Here is a 27724-nt window from a genome sequence, read left to right as displayed (position 1 = left end):
TTATAAACAAGACCTTTCATCATATATAAGCATAAAGTAGCACATTATAAGCATTACAGAACAGGAAAAACCCATACAATTTTTACATAATTATAAACAAACAACACATGATAAGTCATCAAACTGAGTTGCCACACAAAGAACTTCAACCTTGAAGACTGGTTATCAGAAAATGTAGTCTGGTAACTGGAGGGGGAACCTTGCCACCTCAACTTCAAATGGAGCACCTTTTGGGTCTGCTAACCTATGGAACAAACCAAAACAAAAGTTCAATTTCACATTCTTAAAAACAGTTGAATTCTTCTAATTGCTATTATGGAAATTTGCTGAATTGGCAACCATTATACACCTCACTTGCATCTCTCTCTCTCTCTCTCTCTCATTAATATGTATAGAATCAAGCCATTGTTCATAACCTTAGGACACTTAGTATCATAGACTTTGATTAGATTGTGGAATAAATATAAGAAACTTCCTTTAGTAAAGTATGCATATGCATAAGATTCGCAAACCTGCACAACGTAGATCAGCCAATTAAAATCGCAATCACATGAAATGATATAACCCATAACTCTGCTTATACTAGTACCCTTGTTTTACAGTGCAACAGATTCTTATGGATTTTTTTTTTTTTTTTTTTTTTTTTTTTTTTTTTTTTTTTGTGCGTGGATAGGTAAAGAAATTATTATTAAAAGGAAATAAAAATAGTACATGCTGCTCCCCTGGCACACAGGCAGTGTACTAAGGAAAGTCAAATAATTATGCAAAAGAACACAATTCTAAGAATTAAAAGACCGCTCATGGCAGTCATCCAGTCAAACAAAGAAAGCAAAAGAACTGTTTCAACTCAAGGATGGTATGTTCCTCCCCCTCAAAAGTTTGAAGATTCAGTTCTCTCCAAATGATCCACATGATACACAAATAGCCCCCAAATAACCGCTGCCCAATGTCAACCAACACCCCCTTTCCAACAAGCCAACAAATTCACCACTTGCTTAGGCATCACCCAAGAGACACCAATCAAGCTAAACACAAAAGTACACAAGCTATATATGCGTAAGTACAGTGAATAAAAAGTGATCCACTGATTCCCAACTATTCTTGCACATGCAACAACGGCTAACAACGCAATTATTCCTCTTTCTCAGATTATCCAATTTAAGAATCTTTCCCTTGGCCACAGTCCAAGTAAAAAAAACTACTTTAAAAGGTCTAATTCCCAGTCATGAACTGATCAAGTAAAAAGCAACTCGCAATTAGCACTTAGTAACACTTCCTCTAAGTCAATAGTGGGTCTATTTCACCCAATTTTTCACAGAAAATTTTAATCAATACGTTAACAAGATTTTCCATTCGCTTGGCTTGCAATGAACTCTCGTCAATACCCTTTAAGGACTTGAGTACGTAAATGTTAAACCCAAGTCACACATGGCTATTTACGTGGCTAAGATCAAATGCCTAGAGCCTGTTCAGTTTGGGTCCTTTAAGAAGAGTTTAGATTCCTTTTTCTTTTCATTTTGGCTGAAAGATAATTCCACACCCCCACCCCCCCCCCCCCACAAAAAAAATCCCCTTCTCCCCTCTTCCCCATTGACTATCAAATGCAGGGGGACAACAAGCCATAGCTACTTAAGCATGGCTATAATAACTCTCTACACATTGAGGTCCTATTTGGTTGGAGTAAAAAAGGGGAGGGTAAACAAGGGGGAGAGAAAAATGGGAGTGAAAATGTTGTTTTCCCCGTTTGGTTTAGAAGAGAAAACAGGGGAGAAAACACATCACCTGAGCCCACAAAAATTCATCTCTCCGAATTGAGAAGAAAACAGAGGAGAGAAAAAGCTCAAATCCTGAAATGACAAATATACCCCTTAGACTCTAGACTGTCCATCTGAGTCAAGGTTGAGTTAGAGGCGAGTCGCTGTTGTCCTCCACGTAGATCATCAGCCAAGCCACCATTGTCCTTCGTCGCCCACGAAATTTCACATCGTTGACTTCCCCACCCACAAAATTTCAAATCATTGACTTTGCCACCCACAAAATCTCACACTGATCTCCTCCATTGTGCCTCCAATGTCCTCTCCGTGCTTTAGTTACTGGAACTGTATGGGACCACAGGTAGACGAAAGGTTGATGTGAATGAATGGGTTTTGTTTTTGTTTATTTCTATTTTTCTATACGTGCAAGTGTGCAACAATTTCTTTATATATATAATCTTTTTTTTTAATAGGTAAGGTGAAAATTTTATTAAATTTGTATGTAGAGTTTTTTTATAAGCCATAATTTGTGTAATATACCCTAAAAAAATGTGTAATTAAAAAAATTTGATTGACTTGCTTATAAATGTATATATATTTGGGAGTAACATAATAAAAATATAATGTTTTATATAATAGGGTTATAAAAGTAAATTTGTACCAATTATATTTTCCATCCTCTCATTTTTCTTCCCAACCAAACAAAGGAGTTTTCCATCCCTCCAACTAAACACACACAAGAGAAAATTAAATCTTTTCTATCCTCCTATCATCTTCTATCCTCCCACTTTCTATCTCCCCAACCAAGCAAACCCTAAGGAACCAATGCCTAGGGGTCTAGATGATAAGGGAGCTGTGGTTGCTCCCTCAGGTGGGTTTGAGCCATAGCCTGGTCACCCAAGGATCTAGTCATTTTAGGCATGGGAAGATATAGTTCTTGAGCTGAACAATGTCACATTGTCACCTGAGGCTGAGTTTCAAACTTAAGACCTACCCCCAAAAACAAGACCAGAACCATTGGGCCACACCTAAGTGAGGTAAATAGGACTCCAACCCCAAGACCAAAAAAAGAAAAAGGACAAGCAAGACTACCATAATAATGTCTCAATGAGCACGTGGTGGATCCCTTGGGGAATTTTTTTTTTTTTTTAATTCTAATATCTCATAAACTAATAAGTATCGACCGTGTTGATATTTTTCCCAAAACATTTAATGTTATCCACCCAATGGATTTTGAACTCACAAACTTATCCTCCACCCAATAAAGGGACGTGCTATTAGAGCTGGAGCCCATTGGCAGATAATATATATTGTTAAGTATGGGTTGCTACTAAGATATTTGGAAATTTCTCTTTTGTATAATACTAAAGAGATGACATAGAAATCTTTTAATAGGTAATTTTTCTATAATATTATATCTGCACGTGCTATATATTTATACTATTGACATGCAAATTCATTCTGATAATTCATATTCTAAGAAAATGGTGAGCCCATGCAGCCCATTCGAATCTCATCTCTTATTAAAATATAGGCAAGAAAACATACAAAGTCAATATAACTAGTGCAACTCCCTGCCTTAGTTTGCATGAACATAAAGATATTGGTACATCTGATTTTACTTTTTCCAAAGAAAATTATACCTTTTTTTTTTCAAATATTTGTCTGGACCGGACAGGGAAGAACACAGGAGTGTGACCACCCCACTTAGGTGTCAACAAGGCACGGAATGGCTACTGCCATTATATTTCTACCGAACAACGCATTTCAGATTTTGCATCACACATAAGTGCAATTCTGCAACCTAAGGAAGTACTGAAGACAGCACATGTTTTCATCTACAGCAAGTAGGGTCATTGCAGTGCACTTAGCCAGATGCATATATGACTCATATTTCATAAGAGCTCTTGAACCATATTTTAAGAAAACTACATTTAACAAATGAAGCTTTTATGTAGAGTACCTGCCAGGGACAAATGTGAAAGAGCCCTCTATGGAACCTAAAGAAGTTGGTAGAGGCGTGCAACTCTCGTAAACAAATTCTTTCTCACCTGGAAGCAATAGTGGGTACTGCAAACATATAAAACAAAAATCAGATCTTGAACAACTGTCAAAAAATGTTAACTTTGATGCTGTGCTTGGTTTATATTATGAATCAATAAATGACAATAGACCTACAGGTTTTTAAGCAGACCAAGAAGTTGATATCAATATTTTTGAATAAGGTGAATTTTTAATGTCATGATAGTGATTGTTTTCCTGGTTCATTTCATACTAGGACTGTTGATCAGGCCTTGCTGGGCTGGGCTGGGACTTGCCTAAGCTCAGCAAACCAGTAATTATTCCTTTATCTTCTGCCAGAGCAGGGCCAAACCAGAAACTGATGGATTGTTCTAGTTAACTAGTTCCATGTTTCAGCAACAAAATGTCATCAAATTTTGATTCACAAATAGAAAATGTAAGATATTTTGGTCAGGGACCATTAAAGAAACCATTCGATTAAGCCTTTTAACTTCCATCAAGTACACTTTTGTTCTGCCATTGGACACCTGATCTAGCATTTTAGCAAGCTGTCTACATCATCTCCAACACAAAAAGACTAATTACATTTCTGTTTCTTCTCTTTTGCTAACCAGTAAATCACTTTTTTGTATTGGTAAGTTACGCACAAGGAAGCACGAACAACAATATGACACGACACGAGACAAAGTGACCTGGAAATTTCTAAAAAACCAGGACGCAACACAAGGGGATATGGAAATTGATTAATTAAGATTTATTTTTAGGTCTATATTATATTTTTTTGACATAATTTATGTTTATTTTCGGTTTTTAAAAAAGTAACAAATATCAAAATATTTGAAAACATATCTCAAATTAATTTAAAAGCAATAAAAGATAGCAAAGAAGCAAAACTATATGCAAAAAATGAATTTTCAGTAACCATCTTACCTACAATTATTCAAATTAAAAAATAAATAAAACAATACAGCTAATAATAATCTTAACAATAACTTTCTACATTATAATAATTAATAAATAAATAAATTCTAACCCATCAAATACTAAAGTAACTAACAGGACCATCATTTATTAATAAGTGATCATTTTAATCATAACTTATACTTTTTAACAATTAAAATATATAATTAACAATAAATTAAAGATTAATATTATAACCCATGGCATCAGACCTGCCAGATTTCTAGGATTCACGTAGATTTCAAAAAATTGTGTTTTTGATGATATTATTGGCAATTGTGCCCCAAAGAATTAAGTCTGAATTAATTTCAACCACACCCAAAGAGAGAGAGAGAAGCTATCATTACTATAAGATTCCTTCAAAGAGGTAAGAATTAGATTGCCCATTCAGATCAAGCTTACACTAAATAAAAAGTGGGAATTAAGCAAAAAAAAAATGATTAAATAGATTTCTACCTTTCCTATTACAGCTTCACCATTAAAATCAGATTCTACACGGTCTTTAGCACGAATGATCCAATGCCTCCACTTCAGTTGGCATGAGCTGAAGGGTATTCCATTAATGACACACCCTTCATGCTGAAGGGACATGCAGATTGAATAAGAAAATGTATACTTTCCATTCTCATTTTGCAGGTCAGCAATCTCTGGAACAAACATCGCAGAAGCACGAACCTTCAGTGAAAATCATTTGTGATTAGTTTTCATATAACAATAGAGGAGATGACAGTAGTTGTAGTGGTAATGCAATTAGCAATAAGAATCACAACTTAACAACTTCTACCAGACAAGAATGAAAAGACCAATGATAAAAGAGTAGAGTAGTTCTTTGATACTTATATATTTCCCAAACATTATCTTATGACTTCTTCTAGCATTTAGATAAGCTAAAATTTTTCTTTCCTTTTCTTTTTTATTAGTAAGCCAACTCCTTGTTGTGTTGAAAATCCCACACATTTCTTCATATGAGAATGCTTTTAAAATGACTCAATTCACTATAATCAAGGACTGCTCCAGCTGAGCATAAATTCCGGTAATTTAAAAACAACTGAAGACCTTTCTTTTCTCCATAAAACCATCCCAAATGTTCATTGAATTTTCTCAAAACTTTAACAGAAGGGATCATTTCATGTGTGTATCATCCTCTCCTACTTAAAATTCTGACCTGTAAAAACTGTTCTCTACCCTTCAGGGCACATGGTGGATGTTACATGCTAACCATACAAATATGGTGAAGCGTGTTTTAAGAGTTCCCTTCTTACAGATTCCCATAACAAGCGATTAAAGCATATACCATGTAACACGAAGCAAGGTGAACAATTCTTATCTGCTATCCAAAGAAAGAGTTATAAATATAGAGGGGATGGTGCTGGAACCAGCAGATAGCTCTGATTCACCATGCCTGAAATTCACTTCCAGCCAAGGTAACACCAAATGCCTTTAAAGAGCAAAATTGAAGTCCTATCAAGCCACTTGATTACACAGCATAGACATCATCTCCCTTTTAGCCAATGGCAATGAAGAAGTTTGTCAAAAGAACAGGTTTTAAGAACCTGAACCCATGAGAACGTTATTCCCATGCCAGGGCTTATATGACAAAGCCAAATTTGTACATTCTAATATGCCTCAGCAGATTAATCAATCATTACACTTCCTATTTTACTCATTGTGCCAAAACAAAAGAATAAAAGGCTAAAATATGCAGGTTCTAAGTTTTGACTTACTTTCACCCCATTGGTTATAGCAGTGGAACAGAATGGAGGTTCCTCTGGAAACAGACTGATACTTCTGGTTCCTCTTTCTTCTCGAAGTTTAATCATACCATTTTCTAAGCGACGTGCATGTTCTTCTAACCATAGCAGCATTGCGTCCTGCTGTTGATCACCATTGGAATCATGCACTGAACTTATTAATGCATTTGGTACACATGGAATCATTTCTCCCTCAGTGGCAAGATTCACAGTACCAACATGGAGTTGACCGGTGGTACAGTTGAGGAAAAAAAACTTCTCGGTTTCTGTATTGGAGAAAGCCACAACAATATACTTAGATCTGCTGCTTTGGTCAACAATAGCCATACAATCACAAGGTAGATTTATTTGATCTTTCTAATTCTATTCACTTGTGCAGGAGAAAGGGATTAGACTTACTTCTGTCTCTATGTTTTGGACTATGGCAAGAGTAATTTAGATATCCATCCCAAGGAACCTTTTTGAGACCTGCTCTAACAGAAATTATGTCCCAAAGCCTGCATAAGGACACTTTCTTTTTCTTTTTTTTTATGACATAGGAGAACTGCAAAAGAACACTTACATTTAACAAAAGCTATTTCAAAATATGAGATAGTTCTAATTACTTAATGCAACATACCTCTCTGCCAACTCTATGGCTGTCTCTCCAGGTTTTATATATTGCAGCTCCAAGTACCAAACATTGCACACAACAGCCCAGGATGTCATGAGCTGCAAGCCGCAGCATGCATTATGAAGGATTGCCTGCAAACAGAGCACATAATCCAAGAATACAGTATCATCTGCAGCATACCAACAAACATGAAAATCCAAGACAAAACGCTAAGGTGCACCTCAATGCAATTGACCTAGATCCTAGCTGAAACAAGGAATTCATCTCCCATATGATAATTCTAATATGAAACAAAAACATGAATATCAGATAGATTGATCTTTGGCAAAGCCTTGCCCCAAAATAAACACATCCAACATCTTTTGCCACCCTATCTAAAATGCAGGGATTCTTTCAATGCATGCATATAAAATTAACCAAAGAAAAAAAAAATGCACACATAAATAGTGAGCTATAAGCAACTCCTTGCTTCAGCCTGTTCCAAAAAAAGCATCAATGAAAATTTTATTGTACTTGACTGCAATTTTTGAGAGAAACACACAAGACAGTAACCATAAATCATTACTGCGACTGTTAGTACTTTTTTGAATTGGTAAGTTACACATGCACCGATGGGTCTTGAACCCTCGACCTCACCCTCCAACAAATTATTACAGGAGAAAGAAGTGCATTGAGCTCTAGCTGATTGGCAGGACTGTTATAACTTTCTGAGAAATTTTATAATAAGTCACCTATTTAATGTAATGAGTACAGTTGCCATCAGGGCAATATCAACAAATTTCATATTCAAAATTAGTGGCTTAACCAACAATTATATTATTTTCCTAACGTCAAAACAAAAATGGTATATCAACCTTTTGGAGCACACCACTATGGTATCCAAAACACTTATGTATTTGCAGTATTGAGCTTCAACATCTTTTGTAAAAGAAAATCCAGACAGAAGTGAAAAACTCATGCATCGTCCTTTGGGTGGTCTTCCAAAAGTAGTTTGGGGGTAATTATGTGTTTCAGCAGTTCGATCCATAATTGGCAAGAATGACCATTTTATAAATTACCACCTTGGGGCTATCAAAAAGAACAAGAGGAATAGGGCATTCTCTCTTTGATTGTAACTTCGCAAAGATAATTGGCTGACAAAATATCCAGCTACCAGTAATTGCCACAAGAACATTCACCATTTCTAAAATGATGAAACCTCTTCCCATCTCTTACAACTATCTCTCTCCCTACTACTTTTGACATGAACTTGAATGCATTATGGCAATCCCCACAAATCCTAAGGTTCTTGAAAACCCTAATTGTGGCTCCTAGAGGAAGCTTCATAAGCCCAAAAACAACTGCAAGCTTCTCACTATGAGTATACAAGACAGACTCCTTTTGTGCTTCCTCCATATCATGCAGCACAAACTTTGTGTCAGGGACATAACCAAGTTTTCTCATTTCAAGTACCAATTGCTCTAGATAATTATACACAGCTTGCACCTCTGGGTGCACAGTATCATTAACCAGGAACACATGAACCTTGCTTTCAACCTCAATCCAACTACAACCAGGCTCTTTCTTAATACCCCGGTCCCTCATTAATTTCCGTACCTTAGCCACATCATTCTGCCTGCCTGCAGTGGCATACATGTTTGACAAAAGTACATAGGTCCCATCATGTTGTGGCATTAGTTCAAAGAGTCGTTCAGCAGCTTGAATCCCTAAATCCATGTTCCCATGAATTCGGCAACCAGCAAGAAGAGCCTCCCAAATTGGTGCACCTGGCTCAAAAGGCATTGATTCAATCACATCATTTGCTTCTGAAAACTTCCCAGCTCGAACCAACAAGTCAATCAATCGAGCATAATGATCTTCACCCGGTGTTATATTGTAACAACCACGCATTGAATTGAAATAACAATGTCCTTCTTTGACTAAACCAGCATGGCTGCAAGCAGAGAGAATAGTGAGAAAAGTTATTCGATCAGGTACTATATCTTCCTTCAACATCTGTTCAAAAAGTTCTATTGCTTGGAGACCATGTCCATGTTGTCCTAAAGCTGCAATCATGGCATTCCAAGATACCGAATCTAAACAAGGCATTGTAAGGAACACACAATTTGCAGCCTCAACAATGCCACATCTAGCATACATTGTGATAAGTGCATTTCCAGCTGAGAGGCTTGAATCATGCCCCAACTTAACTAGTTGAGCATGGAGCTGACGTCCATGCTCCAAAGCTCCAAGCATCGCACAAGATGTAATTGCTCCTGCAAATGCATAATCACATGGCTCAAAACCCTCTATTCTCATTTGGTTGAACAGCTTCAAACCTTCCTCTCCAAACCCATTTTGTGCTAAACCAGATATCATCACTGTCCATGACAGAAGGTTCCTCTCAGGCATCTCCTTAAAAAAGGACTTAGCTTCCACAATGCGCCCTAAATTAACATATGCAGACAAGATTGCATTCCATGAAATAAGATCTCTTATGAGCATCTTATTAAAAATCTCCCTTGCCTCTTCAACTTTACCACATTTCCCGTATAGTGAAACCAATGCATTATTCACAGACAACGAAAATTCTGGTTCATGTTTCTCTTCTGTTTTCAAAATGAAAGCATGCATTTGCTTTCCATGTTTGAACAATCCAGCATAAGCGCAAGCACTGATTACACTCGTGTAGGTAAACCCATCATGCTGAATCCCCTTCAAATGCATCCTCCTAAACATTTCTAATGCTTCATGAATAAAACCATGGTGCACATAACCTGAAATCATTGCATTCCATGCAACCCCGATATTTTCAGTCACCCCATCAAGAATTTCACGGGCTGCATCAAGATTGTTGTTCCTTACATACCCCGTAATCATTGTTGTCCATGTTAACTCATCCTTATTAGGCATCTCATCAAACAACTTTTTAGCTGCACCCATCATTAAAGACGATGATGCTAATGGTGAAGATGCGCACTTAACATAAGCGGATATAAGCGCATTCAACACTGAAGTAACAAAAACTGTTCCCGACTTTAGCACTGCACAATGCATCTGTTGGCAATACTTTTCATCCTCAACTATTAGTGCCAAGGCACCAAGTACACTAGTGAAAGTGTAATTGTCAGGCCTAAAGTCGTCTCGCCTCATGTCACGAAAGAGTTCAATAGCAGCATGACCATCATTATTATGGGAATAAGCTGTGATCATTGCATTGTAAAAAACCGTGTCTCGTGTACTGAGTGGGGTTCCACCAAATACTTCCTGAGCCAACTTTAGATTCCCTGCAGTAGAGTATGCAGCAATCAACGTCGTTCTTGCCACTATATCTGGTTCAGGAATTTTGTTGAACAGGTGGAGAGCATAGGCAATATTGGATGATTTGCAATAGATATCCATCAGACGGTTGAGGATGTGGCCACGTGGCTTGAACCCAGAAGCTATCATATGGGCATGGATGGTTTGAGCTATGCAGTAAGAGGTTGATCTTTGGGAGCAACATAGTTGCAGTTGTGCGGCGTAACGATTGGCCACCGTACGGATGTCCAATGTGTTTCTCATGTTTAGAAAGCTTGCAAGTCATGGTTCTCTTCCAGTCCCAGTCCCAACATGGCAGGTTTGTCACTTTGTCAGAACAACACCCAAGATAGGCAACATTGCTTCATGGTTGTTATTGTTAAACTGCTATAACTTATTTACAATAAGAATGTAATTTAAGTGCAAATTTTGGCAGTTAACACTTACCAAACCATCCAGGATGCTTCTGCATAATAACAGCAATGCAATCATCTGTTCTAAGACAATGAAATCAATCATGGAGGTATGATTGGCCACAAAAACCTGTTCAAACCATAGATGGGAGCAGAATACCATTCAATAACATGAATTATCAATTATGTACACATGCTATTAAAGAAACATCAAATTATAATCAGGTATACCTGCTTAGGCCTCAATAAATACTAGGCTGTGGCCCATGGTACATTACAACCCCAGTTCATGATGCATAAAAAAAGCTGCAAATTAACTCCACCAAAGACCTCTGGAGATAAAAGAAAACATGGAACATGTCAAGTTCAACACAAGACCAGAACTTTATGAAGTTACAAGAGGCAGAAACCAAAAACAATAAGAGGGGGCATTAAGACATTAACTTACAACAAATGGGTTGTTTGCTAATGAGAACATCAGGGGAGCTAGGCTTCCAAAGATTTCACATGACCATGAATTTTATCATATTCTCCTACATTTTAATACCATGTCCTATTAGCATGCTAATGCGGGTGCTTCATCTATTCCTAAATGACCTTTAATCATAAAAATCCATTACTTTTTTTTAGTACAAACAGGTTCTGCTGCATAAGACTATTACAACTAGTACGTACAGTATGTCTATAAGAAAAGAAAAAAAAACTTTCATCTCTTTTCTCAACACTCAGCTAGCCCCCCATCAAGACCAGAACTTTAAAAAGTTATTAGAGGCAGAAACAAAAAACAAGAAGAGGGGGCATTAAGACATTAATTTACAACAAATGGGTTGTTTGCTAATGAGAATAAGAACATCATGGGACCCTTCTAAAGATTTCACATGACCTTTAATTATAAGTATCAATTTTTTTTTTTTAATTATATATAGTACAAACGGGTTTTGCTTCATAAGACACAAAAAGAAACACAGAGAGAAAAAAACACATACATAGAGGCACAGCTTGGGTCAGGTGAGCTTGGGTCGGGTCTCCTGTTTAGGCTCAGCTTCTCAAACTAAGCCTATTTGGATAAGCTGTTTCAAAAGGTGTGTTTTCAAAATTAGCGTTTTCAAAACGTGCGTTTTAAAAACTCCATTTTAAAAACCACAGATAAGTGTTTGGTAAAAATGTGAAAATATGAGTTTTCTATTTTTAAAGCCATATTAAGCATTTGGATAAGCTGTTTTAAAAATAGCTGTTTTGAGTGTAAATTCCAAAAAAGGACTTTAACTATTTTTTGAAGGTTATATTGTCATTTTTCCTATGATTAGTGTTTTTTATTATTGAAAATATGTAATTAAGCCTAACAATTACATTAATAACAACAACAATAATGATGTTTTCGTTGTTGAAATTCATGGAGAGAAGTTTATCAAATTTAAAATATTAAAAATAACTCATCAAGAAAAAGAAATTAAAATGATTGGGAAAATAATTATATTAAAATGTTAATTGCCAACAATATCAATACTAGACAATCCATTATAATAATAAAAAAGTTCTTATCTGAAAAATTAAAAACCAAAACACCAAAACAAAAATAATAAAAATATTGTTTACAACCCACAATTGGATCGAGCTATTTGTAATCCATAGGAATATCACCTAAAATATTATAGCAATAAATTAAATAAATCACAATAAAGAAAATGAGTAAACATTTAAAATTATGTAACTGGATAAATCAAAATAAGTATCTATCATAAAACAAAGGCCCACAAAAGTATCTACCTAGTTGTCATGACTGCCCATAACATTCAGGGGAAGTGAGCACCCTAGGTAGGCTCAAAGACAACTTATCTAAAGAGCACCTTACAGTGGATGTGTTCTTGAGTAAAAATTACTTTAGGAGCACCTTATACAAAATGGAAATAATACTACTGTCAGAGTACTATAAGCTCAGTTTCTTATAGGCCAAATTCAGAACATGATACCTAACCTACATAAATCCATCAACACACCCCCCCCACCCCCCCAACCCCCCAAATCCCCAACCAAAAAAAAAAAAAAAAGTCCCACCTACAAAAGCAGTAGAAACTTCATAAAGGCATCCAGAATGGCATCTAGCTAAGAGCCTTAACTTGTTTTGATAGTTAAAATTTCCAGGGGTAGACTGTCCTTTAACATTCAGGGGCAGTGAGCAATTTGCCACAAGTTTAAAGGGAAAACATGAATTTTTTCAGAAAATTCATTAAGAGTAAAGGTTAAGTAGAATAATAAAACTAACTTAAATCATGCATTCACAGTCAATAGAATAAAATAAGCATTTGGAATCTAAACCATGGTCAAACCAAGGAAGTCATCTATCTAGTTATTAAATCATGTCTTGCTGGCACACTCTAGTCAGGAAATCATCTGTCACTTCACCATAGAAAATTTTGGAAAATGTAAAACCAAAGTCTGAATATCAAGAAATTCAATGCAAAACAAACACCATAACATTTTACCCTTCCTCTATAAGCATAATAGAATTGTCTGCACTCTCTGTACCTAATCTCAATTCTTTGATTTACCTCAAGGTCTACAACATATCAACTGCTGAAAAGAAAAGACACCTAAAAGGACTACCTTATATAATAGTAAGAAAAATGAATTCTAGTAACATTTTGCTTGTGTCAGAAGACACCCAAATGGCAACCAGAAGCCGATTGTCTCCAAGATATGAATTCTAAGAAGAATATATATAGTAATGCACTTTGCCCACAAATTAAAAGTATATTCATTCAATTTTTTTCTTGGCAAGTACATATTCTGCCAAGAGGGGGAAACAAAGGGAAGGGAACTGCCCAACTACATGAGTACTATATGTGAGCTACTAACTAGCTACAGCAACCATGTCCAACAATTTAGAGATATCATAAATCAGACAGAGAGGGCCATGAGCTCTAGCCTAAATGGCAGCTCATGCAGTCTGTAGTTAAACCAATGAGAGCAACCTTCCCCCTGACCCTTTCCAGCAACCAATACTGTTATTTATAGATCTTTGCAGTCTGCAATTAAACCAATGAGAGCAAACACCAAAGCCACAATAGACTATAATTCTAAGCTGCCAAAAACTGAAAAAGTATATGAGTAACCAACTCCCCTTTAACAGCATCAGCTAACAACCTATGTCTTGATCAAATCATATGTAGTTAAAATCTAGAGCTTAAGTTCCTTGAAAACTAGCAATTACTCAAGTTCAATCCCTTCATTATCTAATTAATTCCAAAACAGAAAACAGATGAAATTGGGAATTGAAAACCAGTTAATCTCCCCAAAATCATAACTGATGCTTAGAACAGTGACTGTATTATGGCTTGATCCTCACTATCTTCTACATATTTACTCTTAATCTCCACTTTCAAAGAGTTGCATTAATTCGTGGAAAAGAACTTGGTACACTTCTAAAGCTACAAAAACTCTGCTGTTGTTACAGAGGCTAAAGTCTAAGTAATACAACAAAGCCTAATCAGTTGAAGGATTTCATAGAGCACTAAGCTTGGGTGGGTTCAACTCATTCAGTTTTTCAATCCAACAACAATCAATTAAAACACACATTATTTCTTTCAGATATGCTTCTCTATGTATATATAAAATACACTCTTAATTGCAAAAGCAGTAGAAATTCAAGACAATCTTAACCCAAATCAATATAATAATTATTTCAGAGATGGGTAATGGAGAATGTTTACCTGAAAATCGTGATGCAGAACGACGACGATAATCGGAGAGAGCAACAGAGCAATAACAGAGAAGAAAAGTGAATACCGTGAAATAACCAAGACTGATGAGATACATAATATATAGGCTGGGATTTCGGTAAATAATTTCCTGAAGTTGAGGCTAATTTGGGTTTTCAGCCGAAACAATTAGCGGCAACCCAATCGTTCCGAAAACTCATTGCTGCAATTCTCTCTCAAATACGAGTAAAAATTAAAAGAGAGAGAGAGAGAGAAACGGTGGCGTTTAGGTGACTTTTTTTATTTTATTAAAAATCCATAAAACGACACCGTTTAAGACCAAACTAAAACCCTACCACCCCTATCTATTAATTGAAACCCCGATCGAATCTCTCTCTCTCTCTCTGTTTCTGTTTCTGTTTGTGTAGCTCTGTATCAAAAAGAAGAGGAAGAGGAAGAGCTTCGAAATGGCATTGACGAACTTGATACTGACGGTGGCCGGTGTGAGTGCAGTGATATTACTGCTGAGGAGCGATGTCAAAAAATCTGCCACCATCTTTAGGCGCAACGTCAAGCACATCCGCCATTGGCTCGAAGAAGAATCCGCCTCTGCCTCCAAGTACACCTCTCTCTCTCTCTCTCTCTCTCTATATCTATCTATCAATATGATCTGTGCATATTGGATTTTTGCTCTTACTGGGTCCCATTAATTGGACCCATTAATTACATTCATATCGAGACTCGGTGAGGTGGGGAAACATTGCTTTTGGGGTATTGAATAAAATTTTTTATTTTCCAGTGATGTATGTGATTTTGCTTATGTTGCTTGTTAGTATTCTTTAGCATTGCACCATTTTCCCATAAGAGATAGCAGCCATTTATGGGGTTTAGGTTCTGTTTGATTGGATTGTTGTTCTTTGCTTCTTTCGTGTTCATCATCGCGAACCCTTTCGTCTTTTTGTTTTAAATTTTTATCAATAACACTACCCTTATTACCTGTAAAAAAAAAAAAAAAAAAAAAAAAAAAAAAAAAAAAAAAAAAAACAAAGTTTAGATCTTGCCGTTTATCTGATATTTGTCTATGTGTGATTGTGCTGGGTTTAGGATTGTTCAAGAAAGGGTTATTGGGTTGTGCAACTAGGAATTATAAGATGGTTTAATTGAGTTGTTTTATGGCTATTTGATAGATAAAAGAGAGGGCTTGATTTTGGTTGTAAAAAAAAAAATAAATAAATAAATAAATAAATAAAAGGAGTGATTTTTATGGTATTTAGGGGTTGTATGAATAGTAACCATGAATGGTACCGCATGAAAGAAAAAGACAGATTCAAAAGCAATAGGGTGTTGTAACAATGCACTTTCCAGCTCCAGTTAATGACTATTTACTGATGTTGGATTTTTCTATAGTTCACAAGCAACTTTTCTTGTGCATTTTTCTTTGACTGCTAAGCAAGTTGAGGTTAGTAAATTAGCCTTTGATGATGGTTTGGACTTTGGAGTAGGTTTACGAAACTGCCTGCCTCCAACAAGTCTGACTGCTTCAATTCCTATGGTAGATGTTTCTGAAGAATTATTTTTTGTGTCCATTTAATTGATTGTTCTTGCAAACCTCTTGGAATAGTGACGTGCAATTCTGGATACTTATTGAACATCTTCCATGAAAAGAATTACATGGGTGTGGACAAGAATTATTTGTGTTCTTATTTTCCCTTGCATTACTTTCTTTGTGGTTATGTTGCATAAGTGCTCATAATTTGCAAATGGAGGACAGTAAAAACGCAGTCATCAATTACACAATTACTTGGCTTTTGATATGGTGCTATTTTTTGTCATGTATTACTTTTTTCGACCCAAAGCAGTAGGTTGCAGGATTGAGTCCAGGAATCAAACTCTACCAAAGAAATTAAAAAAAAAAAAAAGTTTTGGGTTAGCTTGCCTACCAAACACCTTTCTTAGGCTTTGCAAAAGTGGAGAGTTTTTTGTGCATTTGGTACGATTTTTTTTTTAATGTATATTGTAGAAGACTTGTCCAGCCAACCCTTGCATTTGCATGTTTGGGCAATACTGCTACAAATTACAATAATTATTAGACATGGCAAAATGAAACTTGAGCTAGATGATTTTGACTATTTTTTGGGACTGAAAATTCCACTTGGGTCTTCCTAATGTGCTCAGTGACTGGTTTTGACATTTCTGTAGGTGTTAACTTATTGTAGCCACACCATTCTCCAATTGCTCTCATTCTTTTGTTCATTGTATATAAGGGTTTTTATTTTTATTTTGCTATGAAATTTGTAAGGAGTTGGTTGTAAGTTCCATCTAAATAGACATTAATACGACTGATGGATCTTTCAGGTCAGCGGAGAAGGCAGTTCCCAAGGAATTGGAAACAAAGGTTCCTCCAAAAGACATTCCCAAGGAGGACAAACACTAATGTGTCTATATAGGGAGCCTGGTGTTGTCTACGTGAGTTACCTAGTTGCTCCTTTTTGCCTTTTTTTTTTTCAAAATATTTTATGGTTTATTTAGAAATAGTCTTGTTGAAATGTTCGGGTATATTGTATGCACTTAAATTATCTTAATTCTGGTTTTAGTAGACTCTGTGGTCTCTACATTATTGATATGTATTTACAAAGAAGGCCTTACTTATTTTGAAAAGCACGTGCCATTTCTCCCTTGATTTTAATTTTAGTGTTCTTTATAACATCATCCTGTAAATAGGCTGTCAGGATGGGCTAATCAAGGTGTTCGAGTAGAAATTATTCACGTGATCGATTTCAGTTGTTCTTTCACTTAATAATAGTGATGAGTTTAAGTTAATTGAGTCACATTGTAATCACATTCACTATGAAAATCTAAGTAAAAAAAAAAAATCAAATCTAATATGTCCTACACTCCAATAATGATTAAAATGGAATCACATAATCAATGATATTTAGCAAAAATATTGTAACTAATCTTATGTTTGGTTGCACAAAAAACATTTACAAACAAACATAAAAATCACAACTTTTTGTTTATATAAATTATCACTCTATTTTTGTTTTTACACAGTTTGTTGCCAAAGAAAAAGCAAAAGAAACCATCAACTACTCATTCAGGCATTAAACATTCATTTATCCTAGTTGGTTTTCTCTTAACCAATTAAGAACAAATTAATCCAGAATTTTAGAAGGGTTGGTGAAAAAAAATAATCTCGATTTCTTTGATGAGATCATGTTGTCTGGGGAGAGCTCACGATATAGTGGAAACTGTATGCCACAAAATTAACTAATGCATATACATCCCTCTTCCATATTCTTTTTTTTTTCTTTTTTTTCTTTTTTTTTTTAATTCTAAGATAAAATCTAAGTATTTATATGTGTGAAACTTCCTTTTAAAAACTTAAATCTCGGCTTTAAATTGTAAACGAAAGTTTCAAATTTCTTCAAGTACATAAATGTTCATTATATAGTTTTAACATAATCACGATTTGAGCATCTTATGAGTCTATATTAACCAAAATAATAGAATTTTACATCTAACTATTAATAGTCATTCTATTCATGAGTTGAATTTAACTTTGAAAAATGGATTATTCATTTTATTAAAATTCGCATCATAAAATTTGCTCTCTTCAAGTCAAGAAGAGTCAAATCCTGACTCCATCAAGTTCCTGATTGCATTTGGAAGATAACAGCTGAATACAAAGCTATTTTGGTCACTGGGTTAATTTTTCAATTACAAAACCCAAAGCACTACCAGCGTTCATGGGAAGTAGTAAGTGTTTCCTTCATTGAAAGAAAGGGGAGAGGGCACAACATATTTTGATGACAACTTCAGAAGAATTTGTTGTTTTATCCGTGTTAGCCAAGCTAGAATATGACATAATATTTTGTAGGTTGAGCAGCTTGTTCAGAAAGGGCAAATGCCATCCAAGCAATTGGTTTTAGCCTAACTAAAAATCTGTAAAATGTTTTAAGTTGCTTCAATTATATCTGACCTTGTCTAAAGAGGGGTTAGCATCCATTTCTTGTCAATCAATCGGGTTATTAGTTAGGTTATTTATGGGTGAAATTGAACCCGCGAATGGTGGATTCACAATCCAAATCCACTTGGCTACATTTGCTCCTATACTCCCTGTAAAAAAATTCCTAAGATATCAATTTCCACCAATCCTCATTTTTACTTTTCTTATATATGATAGAATACAAGAGTCAGAAAATAGGCATCCAGATCATGGGTCAATCCGGATAAGTGACCAGAACATATGCCATCCCTGTCAACTCGATTGCATTGTAAAACATGAGAAATTTCTAACATTGAAGCGATCAGATCGATATAAATATAACTTACATAATATTCACATTCTCTTGGCATAACGATCTTACATAGTGCAATTTAACCTAGTCAGTAATCCCTTTATCTTTTGGTGTTAACTTGGCTTTAAGAAACATGGACAATATTATAAACAAGACCTTTCATCATATATAAGCATAAAGTAGCACATTATAAGCATTACAGAACAGGAAAAACCCATACAATTTTTACATAATTATAAACAAACAACACATGATAGGTCATCAAACTGAGTTGCCACACAAAGAACTTCAACCTTGAAGACTGGTTATCAGAAAATGTAGTCTGGTAACTGGAGGGGGAACCTTGCCACCTCAACTTCAAATGGAGCACCTTTTGGGTCTGCTAACCTAAGGAACAGACCAAAACAAAAGTTCAATTTCACATTCTTAAAAACAGTTGAATTCTTCTAATTGCTATTGTGGAAATTTGCTGAATTGGCAACCATTATACACCTCACTTGCATCTCTCTCTCTCTCTCTCTCATTAATATGTATAGAATCAAGCCATTGTTCATAACCTTAGGACACTTAGTATTATAGACTTTGATTAGATTGTGGAATAAATATAAGAAACTTCCCTTAGTAAAGTAAGCATATGCATAAGATTCGCAAACCTGTACTACGTAGATCAGCCAATTAAAATCGCAATCACATGAAATGATATAACCCATAACTCTGCTTATACTTGTACAGTTGTACCCTTGTTTTACAGTGCAACAGATTCTTATGGAATTTTTTTTTTTTTTTTTTTTTTTTTTTTTTTTTTGTGTGTGCGCGCGCGTGGATAGGTAAAGAAATTATTATTAAAAAGAAATAAAAATAGTACATGCTGCTCCCCTGGCACACAGGCAGTGTACTAAGGAAAGTCAAATAATTATGCAAAAGAACACAATTCTAAGAATTAAAAGACCACTCATGGCAGTCATCCAGTCAAACAAAGAAAGCAAAAGAACTGTTTCAACTCAAGGATGGTATGTTCCTGCCCCTCAAAAGTTTGAAGATTCAGTTCTCTCCAAATAATCCACATGATACACAACTAGCCCCCAAATAACCGCTGCCCAATGCCAACCAACACCCCCTTTCTAACAAGCCAACAAATTCACCACTTGCTTAGGCATCACCCAAGAGACACCAATCAAGCTAAACACAAAAGTCCACAAGTTATATATGCATAAGTACAGTGAATAAAAAGTGATCCACTGATTCCCAACTATTCTTGCACATGCAACAACGGCTAACAACGCAATTATTCCTCTTTCTCAGATTATCCAAGAATCTTTCCCTTGGCCACAGTCCAAGTAAAAAAAAGTACTTTAAAAGGTCTAATTCCCAGTCATGAACTTATCAAGTAAAAAGCACCTCGCAATTAGCATGTAGTAACACTTCCTCTAAGTCAATAGTGGGTCTATTTCACCCAATTTTTCACAGAAAATTTTAATCAATACCTTAACAAGATTTTCCATTCGCTTGGCTTGCAATGAACTCTAGTCAATACCCTTTAAGGACTAGAGTACATAAATGTTAAACCCAAGTCACACATGGCTATTTACGTGGCTAAGATCAAATGCCTAGAGCCTGTTCAGTTTGGGTCCTTTAAGAAGAGTTTAGATTCCTTTTTCTTTTCATTTTGGCTAAAAGATAATTCCACAACACCCCCCCCCCCCCCCCCCAAACACATCCCCTCTTCCCCATTGACTATCAAATACAGGGGGACAACAAACCATAGCTACTTAAGCATGGCTATAATAACTCTCTACACATTGAGGCCCTGTTTGGTTGGAGTAAAAAAGGGGAGGGTAAACAAGGGGGAGAGAAAAATGGGAGTGAAAATGTTGTTTTCCCTGTTTGGGTTAGGAGAGAAAACTTAAGGGAGAGAAAACAGTGGAGAAAACACATCACCTGGGCCCACAAAAATTCATCTCTCCGAATCGGGAAGAAAACAGAGGAGAGAAAAAGCTCAAATCCTGAAATGACACATATTCCCCTTAGAGTCTAGACTGTCCATCTAACTCAAGGCTGAGTTAGAGGCAAGTCACTGTTGTCCTCCACGTAGATCATCAGCCAAGCCACCATTGTCCTTCGTCGCCCACGAAATTTTACATCGTCAACTTCGCCACCCACAAAATCTCATGCCGTTGACTTTGCCACCCACAAAATTTCACATCATTGACTTTGCCACCCACAAAATCTCACACTGATCTCCTCCCTTGTGCCTCCAATGTCTTCTCTGTGCTTTAGTTACTGGAACTGTATGGGACCACAGGTAGACGAAAGGTTGATGTGAATGAATGGGTTTTGTTTTTGTTTATTTCTATTTTTCTATATGTGCAAGTGTGCAACAATTTCTTTATATATATAATCTTTTTTTTTAATAGGTAAGGTGAAAATTTTATTAAATTTGTATGTAGAGTTTTTTTATAAGACATAATTTGTGTAATATACCTTTAAAAAATGTGTAATTAAAAAAATTAGATTGACTTGCTTATAAATGTATATATATATTTGGGAGTAACATAATAAAAATATAATATTTTATATAATAGGGTTATAAAAGTAAATTTGTACCAATTATATTTTCCATCCTCTCATTTTTCTTCCCAACCAAACAAAGGAGTTTTCCATCCCTCCAACTAAACACACACGGGAAAATTAAATCTTTTCTATCCTCCTATCACCTTCTATCCTCCCACTTTCTATCCCCCCAAGGAACCAATGCCTAGGGGTCTAGATGATAAGGGAGCTGTGGGTGCTCCCTCAGGTGGGTTTGAGCCATAGCCTGGTCACCCAAGGATCTAGTCATTTTAGTGTGGGAAGATATAGTTCTTGAGCTGAACGATGTCACATTGTCACCTGAGGCTGAGTTTCAAACTTAAGACCTACCCCCAAAAACAAGACCAGAACCACTGGGCCACACCTAAGTGAGGTAAATAGGACTCCAACCCCAAGACCCAAAAAAGAAAAAGGACAAGCAAGACTACCATAATAATGTCTCAATGAGCACGTGGTGGATCCCTTGGGGAATTTTTTTTTTTTTTTTTTAATTCTAATATCTCATAAACTAATAAGTATCGATCGTGTTGATATTTTTCCCAAAACATTTAATGTTATCCACCCAATGGATTTTGAACTCACAAACTTATCCTCCACCCAATAAAGGGACATGCTATTAGAGCTGGAGCCCATTGGCAGATAATATATATTGTTAAGTATGGGTTGCTACTAAGATATTTGGTAATTTCTCTTTTGTATAATTCTAAAGAGATGACATAGAAATCTTTAAATAGGTAATTTTTCTATAATATTATATCTGCACATGCTATATATTTATACCATTGACATGCAAATTCATTCTGATAATTCATATTCTAAGAAAATGGTGAGCCCATGCAGCCCATTCGAACCTCATCTCTTATTAAAATATAGGCAAGAAAACACACAAAGTCAATATAACTAGTGCAACTCCCTGCCTTAGTTTGCATGAACATAAAGATATTGGTACATCTGATTTTACTTTTTCCAAAGAAAATTACACCTTTTTTTTTCAAATATTTGTCTGGACTGGACAAGGAAGAACACAGGAGTGTGACCACCCACTTAGGTGTCAACAAGGCACGGAATGGCTACTGCCATTATATTTCTACCAAACAACGCATTTCGGATTTTGCATCACACATAAGTGCAATTCTGCAACCTAAGGAAGTACTGAAGACAGCACAAGTTTTCATCTACAGCAAGTAGGGTCATTGCAGTGCACTTAGCCAGAAGCATATATGACTCATATTTCATAAGAACTCTAGAACCATATTTTAAGAAAACTAAGTTTAACAAATGAAGCTTTTATGTAGAGTACCTGCCAGGGACAAATGTGAAAGAGCCCTCTATGGAACCTAAAGAAGTTGGTAGAGGTGTGCAACTCTCATAAACAAATTCTCTCTCACCTGGAAGCAATAGTGGGTACTGCAAACATATAAAACAAAAATCAGATCTTGAACAACTGTCAAAAAATGTTAACTTTGATGCTGTGCTTGGTTTATATTATGAATCAATAAATGACAATAGACCTACAGGTTTTTAAGCAGACCAAGAAGTTGATATCAATATTTTTGAATAAGGTGAATTTTTCATGTCATGATAGTGATTATTTTCCTGGTTCATTTCATACTAGGATTGTTGATCAGGCCTTGCTGGGCTGGGCTGGGACTTGCCTAAGCTCAGCATACCAGAAATTTTTCCTTCATCTTCTGCCAGAGCAGGGCCAAACCAGAAACTGATGGATTGTTCTAGTTAACTAGTTCCATGTTTCAGCAACAAAATTTCATCAAATTTTGATTCACAAATAGAAAATGTAAGATATTTTGGTCAGGGACCATTAAAGAAACCATTCGATTAAGCTTTTTAACTTCCATCAAGTACACTTTTGTTCTGCCATTGGACACCTGATCTAGCATTTTAGCAAGCTGTCTACATCATCTCCAACACAAAAAGACTAATTACATTTCTGTTTCTTCTCTTTTGCTAACCAGTAAATCACTTTTTTGTATTGGTAAGTTACACACAAGGAAGCACGAACACCAATATGACGCGACACGAGACAAAGTGCCCTGGAAATTTCTAAAAAACCAGGACACAACACAAGGGGATATGGAAATTGATTAATTAATATTTATTTTTAGGTCTATATTATATTTTTTTGACATAATTTATGTTTATTTTCGGTTTTTAAAAAAGTAACAAATATCAAAATATTTGAAAACATATCTCAAATTAATTTAAAAGCAATAATAGATAGCAAAGAAGCAAAACTATATGCAAAAAATGAATTTTCAGTAACCATCTTACCTACAAATTATTCAAATTAAAAAATAAATAAAACAATACAGCTAATAATAATCTTAACAATAACTTTCTACATTATAATAATTAATAAATAAATAAATTCTAACCCATCAAATACTAACGTAACTAACAGGACCATCATTTATTAATAAGTGATCATTTTAATCATAACTTATACTTTTCAACAATTAAAATATATAATTAACAATAAATTAAAGATTAATCTTATAACCCATGGCATCAGACCTGCGAGTATTGAAGAGATTTCTAGGATTCACGTGGATTTCAAAAAATTGTGTTTTTGATGATATTATTGGCAATTGTGCCCCAAAGTATTAAGTCTGAATTAATTTCAACCACACCCAAAGAGAGAGAGAGAAGTTATCATTACTATAAGATTCTTTCAAAGAGGTAAGAATTAGATTGCCCATTCAGATCAAGCTTATACTAAATAAAAAGTGGGAATTAAGCAAAAAAAAAAAAAAAAATGATTAAATAGATTTCTACCTTTCCTATTACAGCTTCAGCATTAAAATCAGATTCTACATGGTCATTAGCACGAATGATCCAATGCCTCCAATTCAGTTGGCATGAGCTGAAGGGTATTCCATTAATGACACACCCTTCACGCTGAAGGGACATGCGGATTGAATAAGAAAATGTATACTTTGCATTCTCATTTTGCAGGTCAGCAATCTCTGGAACAAACACCGCAGAAGCACGAACCTTCAGTGAAAATCATTTGTGATTAGTTTTCATATAACAATAGAGGAGATGACAGTAGTTGTAGTGGTAATGCAATTAGCAATAAGAATCACAACTTAACAACTTCTACCAGACAAGAAGAAAAGACCAATGATAAAAGAGTAGAGTAGTTCTTTGATACTTACATATTTCCCAAACATTATCTTATGACTTCTTCTAGCATTTAGATAAGCTAAAATTTTTCTTTCCTTTTCTTTTGTATTAGTAAGCCAACTCCTTGTTGTGTTGAAAATCCCACACATTTCTTCTTATGAGAATGCTTTTAAAATGACTCAATTCACTATAATCAAGGACTGCTCCAGCTGAGCATAAATTCCGGTAACTTAAAAACAACTGAAGACCTTTCTTTTCTCCATAAAACCATCCCAAATGTTCATTGAATTTTCTCAAAACTTTAACAGAAGGGATCATTTCATGTGTGTATCATCCTCTCCTACTTAAAATTCTGACCTGTAAAAACTGTTCTCTACCCTTCAGGGCACATGGTGGATGTTACATGCTAACCATACAAAGATGGTGAAGCGTGTTTTAAGAGTTCCCTTCTTACAGATTCCCATAACAAGCGATTAAAGCATATACCATGTAACACGAAGCAAGGTGAACAATTCTTATCTGCTATCCAAAGAAAGAGTTATAAATATAGAGGGGATGGTGCTGGAACCAGCAGATAGCTCTGATTCACCCTGCCTGAAATTCACTTCCAGCCAAGGTAACACCAAATGCCTTTAAAGAGCAAAATTGAAGTCCTATCAAGCCACTTGATTACACAGCATAGACATCATCTCCCTTTTAGCCAATGGCAATGAAGAAGTTTGTCAAAAGAACAGGTTTTAAGAACCTGAACCCATGAGAACATTATTCCCATGCCAGGGCCTATATGACAAAGCCAAATTTGTACATTCTAATATGCCTCAGCAGATTAATCAATCATTACACTTCCTATTTTACTCATTGTGCCAAAACAAAAGAATAAAAGGCTAAAATATGCAGGTTCTAAGTTTTGACTTACTTTCACCCCATTGGTTATAGCAGTGGAACAGAATGGAGGTTCCTCTGGAAACAGACTGATACTTCTGGTTCCTCTTTCTTCACGAAGTTTAATCATACCATTTTCTAAGCGACGTGCATGTTCTTCTAACCATAGCAGCATTGCGTCCTGCTGTTGATCACCATTGGAATCATGCACTGAACTTATTAATGCATTTGGTACACATGGAATCATTTCTCCCTCAGTGGCAAGATTCACAGTACCGACATGGAGTTGACCGGTGGTACAGTTGAGGAAAAAAAACTTTTCGGTTTCTGTATGGGAGAAAGCCACAACAATATACTTAGATCTGCTGGAAAAACCAATCTGTCGTATGATTGGCTTCGTGTTTGAAACCACCTCGTTTAAAGGTAACAAAAACACATTTACCAAGTGGGAATAATATGAATAGCCACCTATGAGGCCCAATAAACTTCCACCTGCACTTCCTGAAGATTTTTTGGCGTTAATTTCTTGACCATCACAAAAACGATAGAGGATCCTCGTGGGAAGAGGCAATTTCACTTTCAAGATCCTCTCTGACTCTTGAATCTCAACTTCTGATACACCCTTGCGAAGTGTAGCCTCAGCTTCCGGAAAATTAATGGACAACCAGTTCTTAAGTCTCCCCCAACACTTTTTAACTCGCATGACAAGCGGCCAAGGATACATACTGAAAGCTTCTCGCCATGCTTGATAACATGCCTGGAGAGAGACAGGTAGAGGTAAGTCAAGAAAAGAAAAAAACCACCTCTTGAAATGATTTTATGATACAACACAACTCAATAGAGCATACTACTAATATAATACTTTAAACCAAAAAAGAGAGAGAGAGAGAGAGAGAAGTTGACTGCACATTGACATAAAAATTACTGCATGTAACCCAGAAAATGGCCCTCACAATTGTGTGGGAGACCCCAATATATCCAGTTTGGTACTTGACAATCATTTTCCAACAAAATAATTTCATTGAAAGTTTAAAAAGCAAAGACTATGAAGTGAAAATAAGGTATTTCTTTTCTTGTGGGAGGTACTGAAAAGTCTTCAAATTACTTACTTAAAAACATATTGACCACCAGAAATTTATCTGTACACTGACGGTATGGTCAATCAATATGTCTGTCTAGCTCAAGATAAGGAAGTGAGAAATATATGATGATATAGCATTGACTCTTACGAATTTTAATCAGGCAGTCATGTAAACCAATTTTCCCACATACACATTTTACAGTTATATCAGTAAAGCAGTAACCAATTTCTCACGCCCACTACCCACTCACCTTTAAACTCTTACCCAAAAAAAAAATCCCAATTTGATGAAAATGAAATCAACAGCTTTTCTCTCAAATGGGTACCCCATGAAATCAAAAAAACATTTAAAAAAAAAAAAAAAAGGGACCCTTAAAAGTTAAACATTTCTTCCAATAAACTTTGTGCCAGTAAAGTTCTAGTCGAGGTCTATACTTGTAATTCTCCGTTGCTGTCATTTGACAAAGAATTATCTATATTTTTTTTCCAAACGTCAAAACCATTCTAATATATACACACTGAAAAAGAAACACCTAAAAAGAATTACAAATTCACTTCTTCTTTTTTTCAATTTCCCCCAAAATTCCCCCCCCCCCCCATTTTATTCAAGATTTCAAATACTGAAATTGAACAAAGAATTCAACTTGTTTGTTTCATACTTCATTACCCAGATAAAAAAGAAAGCTTTACATTCCAATTGACATACGTAATATAAAAACAGAAATTGGAATACAAAAACCCTAGTAATGAACGAATGAAAATTGGGGAAGATGGCAAAATGGGCATTGGGGAAAAAGCAAAAAAAGAGGCTCTAACCTTGAAAGAAGGGGTGGGGTTTCCAAGAGGATCAATGGGTTCATTGAGATCGAGTTCTTGGGAGCAAAATTTGGACCAGAGGATGTCTTCAGAAGCCGAAGACTTGAGCTTGTTGCTGACACAGGCAGCTATGGCTGTGTCTTTGGGAGTTAAGTTGGATAGAATTGTGTGTAGGACTAGACCTCCCACTGTTTCCAAATCCATCTCTTTCTTTCTCTCTTTGCTTTCACTGTGCCTGTGTTTGTGGTTTTTTTTTCTTTTTTTTACATGTTTCGCTATGAGACAACAGTGTTTTGTTTTGTGTATGCTTTGGCCCTTTTGGGCTTTAACTGAGTTTTGGGAGTGCAGTGGTGATGAAAGATTGAAGAAACAACAACGTGAGTTTTGTTGTCCTGATCGTATGATGTTGTTTGGTAATTAT

The 27724-nt window shown here is 35.6% G+C and overlaps 3 protein-coding genes across 8 annotated transcripts; 1 reads left to right on the top strand and 2 right to left on the bottom strand.

Moving 5' to 3' along the window:
• Positions 1 to 27690, bottom strand: LOC126701665 (F-box protein SKIP16). 4 transcript variants are annotated; one of them, XM_050399967.1, is made up of 5 exons: positions 27304 to 27653; positions 25441 to 26163; positions 24174 to 24392; positions 22681 to 22787; positions 1 to 244 (listed from the first exon to the last, which is right to left on the bottom strand). In XM_050399967.1, the coding sequence occupies exons 1-5, from the start codon at positions 27505 to 27507 to the stop codon at positions 166 to 168; spliced, it is 1332 nt and encodes a 443-aa protein (XP_050255924.1). In that variant the 5' UTR covers positions 27508 to 27653; the 3' UTR covers positions 1 to 165. The 4 variants fall into 4 exon arrangements, with proteins under 4 accessions (XP_050255924.1, XP_050255925.1, XP_050255926.1 ...); XM_050399968.1 differs by lacking the exon at positions 22681 to 22787 and adding an exon at positions 3718 to 3824; XM_050399969.1 differs by lacking the exons at positions 22681 to 22787; positions 24174 to 24392 and adding exons at positions 3718 to 3824; positions 5193 to 5411.
• Positions 7649 to 14746, bottom strand: LOC126701664 (pentatricopeptide repeat-containing protein At1g25360). 3 transcript variants are annotated; one of them, XM_050399964.1, is made up of 4 exons: positions 14503 to 14746; positions 11779 to 11862; positions 11024 to 11124; positions 7649 to 10922 (listed from the first exon to the last, which is right to left on the bottom strand). In XM_050399964.1, exon 4 carries the CDS (start codon positions 10641 to 10643, stop codon positions 8250 to 8252), a length of 2394 nt encoding a protein of 797 aa, XP_050255921.1. In that variant the 5' UTR covers positions 10644 to 10922; positions 11024 to 11124; positions 11779 to 11862; positions 14503 to 14746; the 3' UTR covers positions 7649 to 8249. The 3 variants fall into 3 exon arrangements, with proteins under 3 accessions (XP_050255921.1, XP_050255922.1, XP_050255923.1); XM_050399965.1 differs by lacking the exon at positions 11779 to 11862 and having other exon boundaries at positions 7649 to 10741; positions 10827 to 10922; XM_050399966.1 differs by lacking the exon at positions 11779 to 11862 and having other exon boundaries at positions 7649 to 10706; positions 10827 to 10922.
• Positions 14875 to 17148, top strand: LOC126701667 (uncharacterized). The gene is made up of 2 exons (XM_050399971.1): positions 14875 to 15109; positions 16846 to 17148. The coding sequence occupies exons 1-2, from the start codon at positions 14958 to 14960 to the stop codon at positions 16922 to 16924; spliced, it is 231 nt and encodes a 76-aa protein (XP_050255928.1). The 5' UTR covers positions 14875 to 14957; the 3' UTR covers positions 16925 to 17148.
• Positions 27691 to 27724: the final 34 nt, after the last annotated feature.

This window comes from Quercus robur, chromosome 10 (genome assembly GCF_932294415.1).
Source record: "Quercus robur chromosome 10, dhQueRobu3.1, whole genome shotgun sequence".
Lineage (NCBI taxonomy): Eukaryota > Viridiplantae > Streptophyta > Magnoliopsida > Fagales > Fagaceae > Quercus > Quercus robur.
The sequence above is the reverse complement of the archived record's forward strand: the minus strand, read 5'-3'. Positions and strand labels throughout refer to the sequence as shown.